Source organism: Saccostrea echinata, unplaced genomic scaffold, assembly GCF_033153115.1.
Source record: "Saccostrea echinata isolate AGI-Se365-2 ecotype Australia unplaced genomic scaffold, CSIRO_AGI_Sech_v1 ptg000001l, whole genome shotgun sequence".
Classification (NCBI taxonomy): Eukaryota; Metazoa; Mollusca; class Bivalvia; order Ostreida; family Ostreidae; genus Saccostrea; species Saccostrea echinata.
In genome coordinates this window covers 26,522,982-26,541,013 of record NW_026889750.1, presented here as the reverse complement: position 1 = coordinate 26,541,013, position 18,032 = coordinate 26,522,982, and the positions used below count along the sequence as shown (strand labels likewise).

The window sequence follows — 18,032 nt, the reverse complement described above, 5'->3', positions numbered from 1 at the left end:
AAAAGCAAATTACAGCAAAACTCTCAATGAGGCCCCCTTGATTATAATCTGAATCTTTGAAAAAAATTAAGGATGAGAATTCTGTAAAAGCCATCAAGAAGGTTTGGAAACTATTTCATATTTTACATATGTACATGTGTGTTTTACATGTTGTAAAGTTTCGAATAAGCACTGTTAGCAATCATGTTAATGGTACAATACTTGTGGCCTTAACGTGAAATGATAAACGACATGATAGAATTCATGCACGATACAAAACCTGATTAAAAACTCATTTATACATGCAACATCCGGTAAATGATAAACGCAAAACCTTATAGACAGGATATATTCATTTGGTAACTAAATTTACAGACAATCATACAATTAAATAGGACCATGAGTCTTGACAATCACCAGGGTGTCATGAGAATTTCAAGTTATAACCATTTTGGTCCTACCCAGAACTAAAACTCTAAACTACTCATGTAACAAACGTGATACAATTTGTTGACGGCTATAAGATCATTGTCATTTTCTTGCACTTGTCTTCTAGGGTAGTTATGAAAATAAGGTACAATATACAATAAATTTTAGTACGTGACCAACTTTAAACCAACAATGGTCAATGAGACTTGACCCCTTGACCTGCAGGGAGGGCATGGAATTTATATGTTTTGTAGAAGGCTCTCATTATAGCCATTCACAAAAAAAATCTACTACTTGGTGTCAGTGCATAAATGAAGAAAAATTGCAAAGATATAATGTACTTTGAGGTCATTTTATATTGCAGCATCCTGGAGCTGCATTTCAATTTGACAATACACAGCCACATATACGGCTTGTTTGACAATCGCATAGTTGCAAGCCCACAGCATGCTGTTCGCTTATGGCCATGTTAATTCCAGATTTAAACCCGATAGAGCATGCATTGGACAAAATAGATAGGCATATCCGCCAAATACAATGGCATCCCAACACTCTGCAGCAGCTGATCAAAGCTCTACATTTAGAGTGAGATAGCATCCCCATGCAGTTTTTTTTTTTTTTTTGCATCCATCGGAATAACGTTTTAGGTTATCATTGTTGTCTGTAGGGGCATACCAGATATTGATCTTTAATGACCTTGAACTGTTTACGTAAAATTCTTGAGTAATTATGAATTTTCATTGTAGATCTATTATTTACCACATTTCTTTATTATCAATACATCATCCTACTAATCATCTTTATGGTCAGTGTGACACTAAAATTTTACCATGCGTGTCTTTTTTTCACGAGTATATTTAATATTTGACAAAAGTAAAACCCAAAAAGAGCTTGATACCTGAATCCAGGGGTCTTGAATACATGCAAGATAGATAGGTCAAGAAAAACGTTGTGGCTTCTGTGCATAGAAAAACAAGTCAGGATGAACAAAATATAAAGTAGGCCGTAATTAAAATAAACCTTTGTCTTCACTATACAGTATATGAGGAAGCTTTCACATAAGTTTATTTTTTTTTTGGGGGGGGGGGGGGGTTCTGGTGGTTCTTGTAATTTTTGAATGATTCCTCTATATTTTTTACGTTTCTTAAACAAGAACTTTTAAAAGAAGGCATGTCTTTTTATTTGATCAAACATGAAACTTTCCATTCTAGGATGTTTTGAGGTAAAGGACAAGTGCACTAAAGCAAGAGAGAACGGGCCCTTTTTCAGTGCCGTTTTAGTACAGAATATATCACCAAATCCTTATCTGTTGGTAATAGTTAACACTTGTGAATATTTAATTTAAAATCACGTTATACATATCCTAAATCAGGCTAGATTTTAAACAACTGGGGACTTTTAAATGCCTATAGTTACCCCAAATCCGGAAAAGTCGTACCGAACCTATTTGAGTTTCGTCTATTTAAATCAGGGGGAGGAGACATTTAAATGGGCACTTGAACAATCTGGTGGTGGATAATCGACGTGAGCGTTTGCCGAATCATACACCTTGTGTTTTTTATCTATAAAAAAAAAAGAAAGAAGCTGTATAGTTTCCTGAAGCCAAAGTGATCAAACCAAGAATTTTGCACGATTACATTTAAAATAAAACAATAAATATCAACATATTAATTTTTTTTATCAATTTAAAATTACAAAAGGGCATTAAAGTGTATAGAGTGAACTGTTCTGCTGCGCAACCATTTAAGAACATAGTTTGATTTATTTGTTTATGTTTGTTATCGATGTTATTTAAAACCAGTAGATTTGAATATATAAGTAACAACAATTAGTCAAAAAGTTTGTGCAAATCATTTTCATTTAGGGTTGTAATAATTAACTTGAAACAATTGTTGATTAATTATTGTTTCCATCTGTATTTTTGAGAAACCCATTGGAGACAATCTTTGACGCTCAATAGGTTATCCTGATATCATATATAACAATCATGCATGTAATCTATTGTATTTATTTATAACTGCGTAATATCATGGCTTTCAATACCGGTACCATCGTCTTAAAATTGTTTGAAATTTTAATATATAATGACATTTTAAACGACACTAAACTCTATTTACCCCCCCCCCCGTGTTTTCATAAAACCAAATACGAGGGGTTATCAAAAAGTTCGTGGACTGATGCGATAAAATTAATACTATGTAGTCTTTGCTTACAAAATTTATAAGGAATATAAAACAATAATAGTTTAAGAAAAGTTGAAAATTTTAGCTTGATACGTTGATAATTTGCCAAATTAATCTAAAATAAAAGAGACATTAAATGATCACCCGGGCTGTCGCCGTTTAGTTTCATGACGTCCGACAGCGTCATTGTTTCTCATTGTCCCTACCTCATACAGTTATCTTGATGAGATTACCTGGAGGTAAATAAGGACTTAAGCCCGTCTTGTTTATATGACTTTACAATGTCATGCACAGCTGCTTTCAATGCAAATAATATTGTATATGGATCTATACACAGAGAAAGATCCTCACTTGATTTTGCCCGAATACTTACCTTGTTGATGTTTAATTTCTACCACACATGATCAACGTCACTTTTCGACGTGACTGGACATACCATTGCTTACAATATGTGTTAACATTTTATTAAAAAAATAAAACTTATGATTCATGATTTATTCTATAGATAAGAAAGATTATGCTAACTATATGTGTAAAAATTCATTGATGTACCTAAGACGGTTTTAATTTTATGGCGCTAGTCCACGAACTTTTTGATAACCCCTCGTACATGCAAACATCTCTAAAGCGGCACGATTTTGGCGAATGATATAAAACGTGGCTGTTTTTACGATGAACACTTTTGAGGAATGTTAACCTGGTAGAACTCACGTGACTATATAAACTAGTTATATTTTGGTTCACCAAAGGTCACACAGGTCAGTAACTCTCGCTTGCTATAGAAAAACATTGAATCGTTTGTACATTTTTAATATTTTAAGTACCAGCCTAATGTTGTACAAATTTCCTACTTTCACACAAGTTTTATAAATGTATAATGCGTCTTCAATCTTTGGCGCAAGTTTGTACAATGTTAGGCTGAAGATAAACAAAGGCTTTTAAATGAATGCCTGTCCTCGATTTACTATAGAAAATCACAAATGTCGGCTGACCCCTACCATATAGTATGACTTTTCTCTTTGTATAAACATGAATTTCACCGCTGAAATTCGTCGAATCTTATAGTTTAGATATCATTTGATGAAATGAGATGAAAAATTATGCTTAATTTGAATCATTTTTTCATCTTCCACCGGGGCCCATAAGTGCACTTGTTCTTTGGTTGAAATAAATAAGTTGGTTTAAAGGAAGAAAGTGAAAAAAAACATAACAGACTACACACAACAGATGACAGCTTGCCATCCTTCAATCAGAAAAGCTCATATGATCCTTTTACTTAGGTAAGCCTAAAAGTTGTTTTTATTTATATTTATATTTACGTACACAGAAAACCCAAGAGATCGACAGACCACGGCAGCATCTTGGTTATCCCAGGAGTCGTCACAAACAGTCCCCCATTCTCCGTTGTGATATACCTCCACCCTCCCTTTGTAAGGGGTTTCTCCAGCAACAAGACGAATGGGAGTGACTGAACAAAAGCAAACTTGTATAACATGGAAAAGTTTCCAAACTGGGGAAGTAATCAATTTTGTGTTTTCTTCAATTTCATAAATTATCTACATTTTTTTCAAATAGAATATGTGTTTATAACAAAAAAATAACTTCACAGCAATCATTGAAACTGTTAAAATATAGGATAAAGAGATTGAAGAAGTATAATGTAAAGAAGGAAATTTGATGACAACTTACACAAAAACGATTTGGATTAAATAATTCTTCTAAACCTATCACAATTTCAAAGCAAATGCAATGCATTTTTTTTTATCAGAATGTAAATCATTAATATTACATATGCACTTAAATGAAGTGTGAAAAAACACAAAAACTTAAGAATTTTCACTACACTTTTGGAGATTTATGTTAAGAACGAACATTTGTAAACAGATGACAAACTAGGCTGATATCTACCCAGATTGAAACTTCTAGAGTTAAAGATTGTTTTGGTATTTCTCCTAGATTTTTTTTCTTTTTTTTTATAGAAATAACCAGATTGCAAAGAACTTAATGGAAACTGACGTAAATTCTCACAAAACCGATTGCGTACCTGGCATCCACCATTCACTTGTAGTCCCTAGGGTTGTTTCTGTTGTAACAGGTGCTGTTGATATGGATGTGGAAACTGTTGAGGTTTCTATATAATTATAATCATGCCAGGAATAACAATAACAGCTAGATAATAAAATATATTTAGTGTATGTAAGATATGTTCAGTTAAGAATTTCAATCCACACGATGCATTGCACTAAAATAAGGGGGCATTTGGAGAGCACAAACCTTATTCGATCTTTGAAATGTAAAATTAATTCAAATGATTTCTTTTGAAGTGTAGAAATTCTTGATGCAAAAAGTTATCTCGGGGACTGACATTATCAAAAAAGGCGCCACCTCTTTTCAGTGGATTTGACACTTCAAATATATCAATACAAAATACCGATAAAATATAGAGTCAGATTTGGAGTAAAGCATTGTTGAAATACGAGGATGTGATATATAAACGAGTGTACAAAAACAACCCCGACATTCTAGAAAGTCTATACCCCATGCATGGTCATGATCAAAGCCCATTAAAGCTTTCGAATCAGTTGAGCTACAAGAAAACTAGCCGTTTCAAAACTATTTGCACTTTTATGAAGTAAAGAAGCCTTGTTTTTCAGTATTTCTTGTAAAACTTTACGTCGAATTGCATCATATTATACATGTATATGTTAGCTGAGGATAAGGAAAGCAAGATCTAATGTCACAATTTTTGACAATATTGTTATTCCTTATCATTTGCCTTACACTAAATTTAGAAATGCAGCAATCTTCTTAAGCACAAAGTATTACGGAATTTAAAAATTATGCCCTAAAATACCACTCAGTTTTGACCGGCCTTTGTTTTTTTAACAGATCATACCCTCCTCTGATGCACAGTTGACAGACAGATCCTCATGATGTCCACAATTATGGTTACCCCAACCAATATGTTGACAATCCTCAATATTTGCTTCATTTCCACTACACTGTACATCATCTAGCCAAATAGGACCAGTTCCTTCCCCATAACGTGCACAGCAAATGCTCACTGATGTTTGCCTTAGGATTTAAGGTCTTATATGAGCTAACTTACTATAGTTTTATAGTCTAATCATCATCTTTAACTTGTTAGTTTCATTTTGTAAATTTTTAACATGACTTTTAGTCGCAGATCTGAACAGTAAAATATGCATCTCATATAAAAAAAAATGGAAGAGGACTATGTTCTTCAAATTGTATTCGTATTTCAAACTTCAATTTTTATTTAATTCTACTTTATAGAATGTAAAATTAATTGAAATATTGATGCCAGACATGAACATTAAAAACAACCGATCCGATTTACATTTATAAACATATTCTTTAACAACATACCACGGAAAGCCTAAATATCGGCATATAACTTCGGAGAAACTGTTGTTTGAACCATCGGCATTGAATTGAAAATAATCATCACAAACTGTCCCCCATACTCCATTGTGATAAACCTCCACTCTGCCCTCATAGGGAGTGTTTCCTCCAACGAGTCGAACTCTTGTGTCTAGAAAGCAGATTTGAAAGTAGAGAATAGAAAACTCCTATAGAAAATAATAAATCTGAATCTGTACTATCAAGGGATGATTGCATTGAAATGATGTGGAAAGATTTTTTTTAAAGATTCCCTACCCCATTTATAATTTTAAAAAATCGATGAACTATTGTTGCCCAACCCCTTTCCCTGGGGAAAAATGATTGTCTGCATTATCTGAGTATGTTTGCATATAAATATGTCTAATTATGGTCCTGTTGAGAAGAGATTATTTAAAGATTGCTTCCTTTTAGTTTCAAAATAATAAGAAAAATATATTGTGGCCCCCACCCTACCCCCTGAGGTCAATTCCTGGAGATGGTTGCATATCAATGACTTTTCATGTCCCAAATGTTTTTGAGAAGAAATTTTGAGATTTTCTACCAATAAATTTTGATGACATTATATAGTTCATAGCAGGTTTAAAGCAAAAGCATTTTTATTTTTTTTTTAAAAAATCAATCTTTAGAACACACAAGTACTGAATGGTCTTATATTGTTCGCACGGATGCGCCAGTGCATAACACTGGTGCAAAATATTCCGTTATTTCGTTTGTGTACAAAAAGCAAATAAACACATGTCATACTGAAATGGCAACTATCTTAAAGACTGCCTTTAGTAAAGTCAAAGACATTTGGATAAAAGGGACTTGTAAAAGACTGTATATGGAGAAGATCATTTTGTGTTCAGATAAAGTTTTGTGTCAGTGTTAAGGAAAACAAGATGTGTTTGTGAAACACTGATACCCCCGTATGGCAGCTTATGGCGAAGGTTAAGTTTCACAAATGCAAGTCAAAATCCAGGCCAAAAGATAAAAATGTTGATACCCAAAGAAAGGTCTTGTCTCGAGGAATATACCTGTGAAATTTGAAAGCCCTAGCTGCAAATGTTCAAAAGCTATGGCGAAGGTAAAAGTTTTTTTAAAAGTAAGGCCAAGGTCAAGGTTGTTGGTATCCAAAGGAAGGTCTTGTCACAAGGATTACATATGTGAAGTATGAAAGCCCTAGCACCAACCATTAAAAAGTTATGGCCAAGGTTAAAGTTTTTCGAAAGTATGTCAAACTTCTATGTCAAGGTCAAAGGATCAAAGTGGTTGGTATCCTAAGGAAGGTCTTGTCACATGGAATACATATATGAAGTATGAAAGCCCTAGTACAAACTTTTCAAAAGTTATGGTCAAGGTTAAAATTTTTCAAAAGTAGGTCAAACTCCTATGTCAAGGTCAAAGGGTCAAAGTGGTTGGTATCCAAAGGAAGATCTTGTCACAAGGATTACATATGTAAACTATGAAAACCCTAGCATCAACCATTCAAAAGTTATGGCCAAGGTTAAAGTTTTTCAAAAGTAGGAACAACTCCTAGGTCAAAGTCAAAAGGTCAAAGTGATTGGTATCCAAAGGAAGGTCTTGTCACAAGGATTACATATGTAAAGTATGAAAGCCCTAGCATCAACAATTCAAAAGTTATGGATAAGGTTAAAGTTTTACGAAAGTAGTTCAAACTCCTAGGTCAAGGTCAAAAGGTCAAAGTGGTTGGTATCCAGAGGAAGATCTTGTCACAAGGATTACATATGTGAAAAATGATATCCCTAGCTCCAACCGTTCAGAAGTTATAGCCAAGGTTAAAATTTTTTCAAAAGTAGGTCAAACTCCTAGGTTAAGGTCAAAGGGTCAAAGAGGTTTATATCCAGAGGAAGGTCTTGTCACAGGGAATAAACATGTGAAGTTTGAAACCCCAAGTACCAACCGTTCAAAAGTTATGTCCAGGGTTAAATTTTTTCCAAAAGTAGGTCAAACTCCAAGGTCAAGGTCAAAAAGTCAAAGGAAGGCCTTGTCACAAAAAATACACATGTGAAGTTTGAAATCCCAAACACAAACTGTTCAGAAGTTATGGCCAAGGTTAAAGTCTCATAAAATTTTGCTAAAGTGGATCAAACTCCAAGGTCAAGGTCAAATATGATGGTACCAAAAGAAAGGTCTTGTCACAAGGAATACACATGTGAAATATGAAAGCCATAGCTCCAACCAATCAAAATTTATGGGCAAGGTTAAAGTTGACAACAGACAGACAAACACACAAACAGACAGATAGGACAAATACAATATACCCCTGGATCTTTCGACCCAGGGGCATAAAAAGTTGCCCTTCGCATGTTTTCCTTTTTGTCCTCTAAATAAGACAAAAGGAAAAATTTTCTGTGACAATTTTTTTCTCAAAGACACAGTATGGGTGAGAGGTGGGTTAAGCGGACTACTGAAATACCGCCTAACAAAGAGTAGGGGTTGAAACAAAAGTTTTTACCTCTTACCTCGTTAAAATACTGCAAACCCTTTATCCAAAGACAATATCTAGGTAAAGGGAAAAACATATATACTCCTACATGTAACAAGGATTTAGGTCATATTACATAGAGATCTGGAATTCTGGCCTTTTGACCTTTGACACAGAAACAGAGATCAAGGTAATTGAAGACTTTAGTAACAAACACTCTTTGCTTGAAGTAAGATCCAGCTTGAACAAAGGTAAGTGAAAATATGTTCACAACAAGAATTTCACATAGAGATTTGCTGTGACCTTGACCTCTGATCTTGAACTTTGGCCAAAAGGAGATATAATACAAGGATTTAAAACATAGATCTGCTACAATCTTGGCCCTGACCTATAAACTTAGAAAAGCGTCAAGGTCAAGCATTCCCATAACCATAGACACTCTATGGGTGAAACGTGAGCAAGTTTAAGACAAGAAGAGAGAAAATATACTCCGTAAAGGGATTTTATTCAGAGATATTTTTAACAGGACCTATGTCCTAGAAAACTGGTTAAATATCATGGTCTAAGGCTTAAGGCTGGGCCAGACTTGGGTGAGGGGAAAAGTATGCTCCGGAGATGGACTTTACACAGAGATGTTTTTTTTTTTACCTTGGCCGTCGATCTAGAAAATTGGTTTCAAAAATTACACACCATCTACCCCACCTCTACTAATGTTTACGGAACATTTTATTTTTCGGTGTTCTGCAAATTAAAAAATTCCGAGGAGTGCCCAGTAGCTCTCACAGTAGCTCTGGCGAGATCTAGCGAGACTACAACGAGATAAGGTAAATTATTCACGGAAATTTGGCTAGGAAGTGATTAGCACGTGGAAACATGGTAAACAGAAAAGTTATCTTGCGTTTCATTTTTCACCACTGAATAATATCTGTAGAAATGTACTTCAATCTCTCTTGAATTTATTGAAACGTCAATAAGTATTCCTCAAGACATTATTTTCTGCACTTATGTATTATAATTTCTTTTTGGAAAAACATGCTTGCATGGAAACTAGGACAATATTTTTTGGCGTTAGATTAGCAAATGGGACACCAATATAGCTTAATCTGAATGAGTTGAATTGCATTGTCCGTTACTACGGAAACTACAAGAATTTTACGCTTGAAAAATAAAAACAAGGCGATCGGAAAGGCACATAGAACTTTTTTCCATGCATTTGCATGCATTTTCATGTTGTCCATTTTATTCTATTATTTCCATGCTCACAATTACAAACAATTCATTAGTAACATGTTAAATAAATGTGGAATTCTAGGTTTATCAAAGTCATACTGTAAGGCGATCCTTTGTTGTACTATCGGTGAATATAATTGTCAGGTGGGTTCCCTGACCACAAAGCACAGATGATCACGGGTGTTGTAATGCATGTATGAAAAAAAAAATGTTGTCCATTTAACTGTAAGGAGTTCTGCTCGTTTTCCTTAACCTTGAAGCGCTAGTGTACATTACGTGGTACGGACTACATTTTTTATATGCATTTTCTAGTTAACAACGTAACAACAAATTACAAACGCCCATGGCATCTTTCAAAGTTTCTACTCTTTGTATTTTTTCATATAAACAGTTTGTTTTAATTTTTGTTTTGCAATCCATTCAATATCGATCGTAGATTGAGTTGAACCACGTGTTCGAAGTAAAATGTAAACATATAGGTGTCAAGGTAAACGTTGCTATTCATTTAATGATTGGTCAATTGTTGGTGGTGAGATCCTCTGTGTGTATTAATAACAAAAGGCATATAAGGTATACAAAGGTTTGTCATATACATTTTTTTCCTCCAGCGTACCGGGCGGTTTTGGAAAAATTAACACTACTAAGCTCCAATTTTCGCCGTAAATTATCACAAAAGAGAAGATTAATTAAGTAGATTGTGATTTTTTAAATCCCATCCATTTCTGTTAAAAATCTTGAAAATCTTTCAGAAAGTTTTGAAAAAAAAACAGATCATAGCAATGTCCTGTTTACTGCCAATTTTATTTATAAAACCGGTTCTACCCTTTTGAATGGGTCAACCTACACCACGTGCCTTGAATTTAAATCACAATAACATTAGTAGGGTGTACCCACGGCCACCTTTTTGTTGAAATTTGAGTCATATTTGGCTAAGGGAAAGAAAGATTTCGGACAAGTGATATTGGACGGACAGAGGGACAGACAGACAGAGAAGACAGACTGATCAGTATATGAAACCCTCAGAGCAGGTCCAAAATTATTCAAACTAAATATGATAATAATGATTAAATAAGGGTGCATTACTTGACATTGGCGTAGACGTTTCTGTTGTGATCGGTATCGTTGGTAATTGTGTGCATATTGATGGCGTTTCTAAAACATAACAAAATAAAATTAGAAATGAATATTTAAAAAAAACAGACTTTCTGTGATTTCTCCTAAAATGTTATTATGAAAGACATAAACCAAAATGCATATAGGTAGGTCATAAAGGGAATAGAATATCTTAACTTAGATCTTCGTAAAGAATATGAAATAACGAAATGAAAAATGGAGAAAATTATGTAGAACTTTTAAAAGGAAATATATATATATATATATATATATATATATATATATATATATATATGTTTGTGTGTGTGTGTGTGTGTGTGTGTGTGTGTGTGTGTGTGTGTGAGGGTGTGTGTGTGTGTATATATATATATATATATATATATATATATATATATATATATATATATATATATATATATATATATATATAAACACGAGGGATGATCAAAAAGTTCGCGAACTATCTCTATATCTACAAAACCACAATTCAGATCAGAATGAAATTTGGTACATGTTCTATAAAGAGCAAATGTTATATAATGTTTTGCTCCGTGTTTGTGAAGTCACAATGTGAAAATGACGTCAACATGTAGGTGACTTGTGACAAAAAATGGTTGACTTAGTATTACTCGAGCAACGAACGGCTGTAAAGGTTTAACGTATATCCTGGAAATTCCTTTACAGTAGAATTTGATAACTTGTGTAAGGTTTATGAAGACAAAAGACTCAATTCAGAAGTTCAATCAGTAATTGGATTGGTTGTTTTAGTGAAGACGGGGAGATGGTTAAAATGATGTTTGTTCTGTTGCCCAGCGAAAGCAAGGCGAGGAAAAGATGTGTCCTAGTTGAGCAATTTGTTATAAAAGATCGCCATGTTACAGTTACAAAAATTGTTGAATATTTTAACAATAATATATAGTTATTATAATATAATTATTAAATCCCTAAAATATCGTTTATTTTAGACCTTAAACATATCAGATACGATAAAAAGAATGCACCCATACTTTATCCACATTGGATAAACGACGCTCCCGAGAGAGAGGACTCGGGTTGTTATTGTCACCATGCTAATTCTGGAAAGGGATATCCTTATCCTCCCATCCTATTGCCGAGATTTGGCCATTTCTGACAGATGGACTGTTCTTCTTATAAAAAATATCTTGCATGGTAAGAAATATAAGACTTAGAAAAAATATTTTAGCTTCTGTGAACAGACCGCTACGGAGCATGTCACGTGACCGCCTGGATCACGTGATTCGCTCATGGGCAGAACAATGGCAGATGAGCATTAAAATCAGAGAGGACTACTTTAAAAAAAATAATGAACACTAAAACCTCATTTTATTTCTTTTAAGGAAGTAATTCAATTAGTTCGCGAACTTTCTGATCACCACTCGTACATATATATAGATAGATAGATAGATATTTAGATAGATAGATAGATAGATAGATAGATAGACATAGATATATATATATATATATAGCGCGTAAGATAAATAATTGTAAGTGCACACGTCCAACCAAATGATCAACAGACTTCATTGATATGATGTACTATGAATTGAATGTAATAGTAAAGGTGACTTTATTTTTTTTAATATCATACCCTCCCCTGGAAAACAGTTAACAGATATATCTTCGACATGTCTACAGTTATGACTGCCCCAACCAATATGCAGACATTTCTCAATAGATGATTCGTCTCCATTGCAGCGGACATCATCCAACCATATAGGACCTGTACCTTCTCCACAGCGTGCACAGCAAAAACTCACTGTTGTTTGCCTGAAGAATTTAACAAGGCTATAACATTTTATGTACACATTGCACCGTTTCAAGCAATAACATGTAATGGGGAAGGAGAAAATGTACTGGTGGACCGGATATCAAGCCCGGGACCCCTGAATCACTAGTCAGGTGCTCTACCTACTGAGCTACCCAGGCCGATATCCACGGCCCACAACCATTACATTCCCCCCTCCTTAAATTGTCCTCGCCCTCGAAGACACAACCCAAGTTCTTTTTGCCCCGGACAGGACTTTCAAATGCAAGTCTAGGGGTGGTCAACGGCACCAAATTATGTAACAGGAAAGGAGAAAAATGTTGGGCTGGACCGGAAATCGAACCCGGGGCCCCTGAATCACTAGTCAGGTGCTCTTCCTACTGAACTACCCAGGCCGATATCCGCTGCACAAAACCATTACATACAAAATGAATAGCGTGCTTTATGACAACGTACGTTTACAGCAACCTTATATATATTCATGTAAACTATACTGGGTTTCATTACGTGTGCATCTTGTGTTATCGTGTAGGTAATCTTTCAGGTTTTGCCGTTATCATACGTTTTTTTCATTAACTTTTGTACGTTTTGAGTTTTCCGTTTATTATATCCTCTGCTTGAAAAGTGGGAGGTACTATTAGAGATCCAGGTTCAATCAATTCCCCGTACATCCTTTATTGTACCTGGAAAACGAAATTTTCCTATGTGAGGCCAAAATAAAAAATACCTTTGTTTCCTCTAACGCGACCGACCCATATTAAAACGGGCGACTGGAAAGTTTTTTTTCCTAAGATTATTCAAATACTTTTTTATGTTTATCAACTTCTATAAAATAAAATTCCATCAAATCTGTTTTTAATCAGATCGAATGATTTTTTTCTGTGATTTTCAAGCATTTATTTGAAACAAAATAGCGCCTACAACATATGGTCACGGAGGGTTAGTTCGTGTTTTAAAAGAAAAGGCAACGCATCAACCTTATGCCTTTAGCATATTAGAATCCTGCACTCTTGAAACCCTTTGTTTATAAAATATAATATACAATGACTAATTGAAAGTGTTTGGGTTGTATTTACTAGCCTGTCTTAAAATTAAGGTACGTAGAGAGCATGCTTAGGCCCGTAGGCCCTCCTCATGATACCGCTCATGAGCAGACAAGGGGCCCACCTTGTGAAAACACCAATCAGTTTCATTGCATTTTATTTAATTTGCGTTTTGATCTTATACACAGTTCATCAATATTCCAATGTTTACTATATGGGACCATAGGAGTTGTACATAAATCTGCTATTTCATCCTAATATTAAATAGAATTCAAATGTCCTGTATTCCTGCCTTTTAATTATGGTTAAACTTCGTAACTTTGACATTGTGTATGACATGTTATCATTTTTAGATATTGTTTGCCTCAATTAAATATTGTTAACATGCTTTTTCGAAATAGATTTGAAATTATGATACAAGCTTCCTGAGACGTCCGTGTACTAGTATTTTTCTTTAATAAGGCCTTGGAAGATTGGTTGTTTCTTTGATTTGAATCTCTTTGATAATTGTTGGTGAAGGACTCCAAATCTAGACGTGTACGCGGCACTTAAGGCCATAAGCAGTGAGGATTGTTTTTCCCGTGCCAGTATCTAATGCGTAACTGGACCTAAGTTTTTACTGTGCCATTCGAAGAACTGGTCTCAACGTCCCGCACTGGGATTTGAACCTGCAACTTAGAAATAGCTCTTTATTTCGAGACTCCAAATCGAAATGCTCTAGAAGCAACTCACAATTCGAAGCCCTTGAAAAAGTACAAAGCAATGGAAGCTGATAGTAGGTATAAAAAAAATACTCTGGTGTCCAGTCTTTGCGTACCCGAGAATCTTTTAAACAGATGTATTCGATTTTTAACAAATTTACTCTGGTATGAGATGGTTCGATTGAATAATAGTTGTGAATTAATTTACCTTAATGTTGAGTTTAAACTGCATTTGTATGGTATTCTAGCTGTTTACAAATCACTTTCTTTTGTTTTTAACTTATTTATAAAGACATCATTCCATTAAATTTTAAGAATGTATTTTCAAAGCTGCTGTCAAAAAAAAATTATTTGTCTACCTACCTACCCATCTTGAGATTTTAGGGTCGGGTTAGGGGAAACTAAGATATATTTAATGATGGCCTGACCAAAAAATTCTTTTTAAGCCCAAGTCCAAACCATGGTGTTTCAAACTATCAATATGATTTACTACGTGCAACAATGCACCGTGATGTCATTTTCTTTACGCTCGGCTGAAGACGGGTATACGGAAATTTAAACCAAATTTAAACCCGGTTTAAGCCAATCAAATCTAATGTTACAAGCTACATAGGAAATAAATGTATAATTATATCAGTGATGAGGGTGTCCATCTGTTCGTCCTTCTTTATGTCCTTCCGTTTGTCTGTAACACTTTGGGTTCCAACCTCCTTCTACACCACTGAATAAAATTAAATGAATTTCACACAGAATCTTTAATACGTAGTGTTGTTGTGCACTTCCTATTTTATGCTTTTATTCCCATAAAAATTTTGGGTTTCCCACAGCAACACGTGTAGACTACCGCTCTTTATATAACATTGGGCGTATCCATCTGTTATTCGTAACTCCTCCTGTTCCACTTAATAAAATTTAATGAGATTTTCAAAAAGTCTTTATTACATATATGTGAAATTATGCATCTTCTATTTTGCTTTTCGATCGGACAATTATTAGGGGTTTGGGGTTTCCCGTAGCAAACCATGGACACTGTCATTCTTTTTATTATATGGGGTACCCATCTTTTATCCACAACTTCTCTATATCACTAATAAAATTTAATGCGCTTTTCACAGAATCTTTATCAATGTGCACCTTTTATATTACGTTTCGATTAAACAGATATTTGGGTTTCCCATACAGAACATGATCATGCTACTCTTTCTATAACACTGGGGTTTTAATCTCTTATCCGCAACTCCTCTTATTCCACTAAAGGAAACTTAATGAGACTCAAAAAATCTTATAACATAGTGCCATTGCGCACCTTTTATTTTTTTTGTTTCGATCGGACAGATAATTTGGGTTCAACATAACAAATCATGGACACTGCCATTCTTTCTAATATATCGGGGATTCTCATCTCTTGTCTGCAACTCCTCCTATACTACGTAATAAAATTTTACGAGACATTCATAGAATTTTTATTAAAAATTGCCATGATGTACCCTTCAATTTTATGTTTTGATTGGAGAGTTATTTGGGGTTTCCCAAAGCAAAAAATAGACTTTGCTATAATACTCATATATGGGAGCCGGTGTATCATTTTATGACCTTAGTACTCGCAGAACATCTTGTTTTGTTTTATATAATCATACAAAATGTACAGTAACACTAATTTGAAGCAAATTTTGAATATAAAAATATGTACAGTTGTAATAAATCATTAATTTAACACTCAAATGCGGATAATGTACTTGTTCATATAGTGCAAAGAGAGGGAGGAGCTTAGCTTCCCCAATTCGGAAATACAGTCATATAAAAATAAGGCAAAGGAACACACACATGTATCATAAAAAAAATTTCTGATTTGAAAAATTTGATTCAATCGGAAAATTCTCTTTAAAAAGTGGAATTAAGGCCAAAATTTATTATATGTTATTAAATTCTTACGAGGAAAATCCCAAAGATCGACATATCACTTTAGATAAAGAGCTATTCCAAAAACCATGACCATTTCTCTCCAAACTGTCATCACAAACTGTTCCCCATTCTCCATTGTAGTAAATTTCAACTCTACCCTCATAGGGTGTGGCTCCTCCAACAAGTCGAACTGTTTTGTCTGGAAAACAAATTATTTAAAATAAAAAAGTATAATATGTTTAAATAAACAAGAATCACATCTATTACATGAATGAAAATTCAGACCATGAAAGATACTAATAATTTTATCAAAAATACATAGTTGTAGTCTGCAAAAATTACATACTGGAGATTTCGGTGATTGATGTTGTATCTCTTTCCTCTGTCGTTATCATCATTGTGGTTGTTGATCCAGGAGTTGTTGACGGTGAAGTTGATTCTCTCGGCTTTGTTGTCAGTGTCGTAGAAAAAGTAGTTGATGAGTCTATAAAATATCGTATATGTGATTTTATATTTCTTATTAGGAAATTATTACTTGTGGATAACATTCAATAAAATATTTTTTGAAACTGTTGTGAAAAACTTAAATAATAGAATGTTATTAACAATGTTTATGAAAACAAATATTTTTAATATACCTTTTTCTTCTCTGACCAATTTACCTGTATCATAATATCAATGAGCTCAATGTTGTAAAATCTCTGATTTTGATTGAGTCAAATCTTTGTGGTTTGACAAATATTGGTTCGTGAGGATTTGGTTTCATGATTGACAGTGCTGAGTCGTAATTTATTTGAAATGTTACATTTCGTCGAGGAATTCGTGAGTCACTTCATACAACGAAAACGACTTTAAACAAAATTAAACCGCCTCGAAAATAAGTGATTTCGTAATATATATAGAATGTGTTTTTAATTATTTCAATATTACAAAAATATACTTGTTTTGTTAAGAAAATCACAAAAAAAAATTTGAACGTTTTAAGGAGGCTGTGTGATCAACAAATTAACCAGCAGATCTTCTTAAAAAATATAAAGAATAATTTCTATCAAGTATGAACAAGTATGAAAGCTGTTGACAAACAAGTTGATGAAACAAGGATATCAGCAATCTCGTTTAAAGTCATTATTTCGCAAGTTCTATGGTCTATACAATGACCCTGTCACAAATACAATCTATCATTTAGTCCAATGCAGACTGAAGTTTTTCAAACTAATTGTTAGGCCATTATTTAAACACTGAATTGTTTACGGATTTCTCCATTTGCCCGATCATGGCAAGTAGCACACGGCGGTTGTGACCGGTCAGCGGGAGTTGCTTACTCCTCCAGGGCACCTGATCTCACTTCTGATATTTTAGAGGTTCCCGTTTGTTCTACTCCCGATTTGCATTGTTTCCATGGGCTTTTGAGCTTAATTACTTTTCGTTATCTCCATATTTCATGTACAGTGTGTCTAGTGGCCATGCTTACAAATAGGTACTCTTGCACCCTGCCAATCCTCAGAAGAGACACATCCATTTAGATCTAGATTCACTCAATTTTTGATACACACCCCTATTTTATATACAAGTCCAATCAAATGAACCTAACAAAATGATATTGCAACCACTCAAACCTTCATTAGGTGAACAACGAATAGACACATCTTCTAAATGTTGACAATTATGGACTGTCCATCCTCTGTGTTTGCATTGTCCAATATCTGTCTCTATTCCCAAGCAATCCACATCGTCCAAAAGTATGGGACCCGTTCCTTCTCCAAACTGAGCACAACACATACTAACTGCATTTTTTCTAAAGACATACATATG

At 34.2% G+C, this 18,032-nt stretch overlaps 1 protein-coding gene across 1 annotated transcript in view; it reads right to left on the bottom strand.

The window, feature by feature from the left end:
* The window catches only part of LOC133196319 (uncharacterized), a 134,558-nt gene that overhangs the window by 46,663 nt on the left and 69,863 nt on the right, over nt 1–18,032 (bottom strand). The window contains exons 20-26 of the mRNA XM_061332231.1: nt 17,837–18,015; nt 16,567–16,704; nt 16,251–16,419; nt 12,398–12,576; nt 5,982–6,147; nt 5,488–5,666; nt 3,915–4,059 (exon numbers count right to left, since the gene is read on the bottom strand). Of these exons, the coding sequence (XP_061188215.1) occupies nt 3,915–4,059; nt 5,488–5,666; nt 5,982–6,147; nt 12,398–12,576; nt 16,251–16,419; nt 16,567–16,704; nt 17,837–18,015 (1,155 nt within the window). The remainder of the gene's footprint in view (nt 1–3,914; nt 4,060–5,487; nt 5,667–5,981; nt 6,148–12,397; nt 12,577–16,250; nt 16,420–16,566; nt 16,705–17,836; nt 18,016–18,032) is intronic.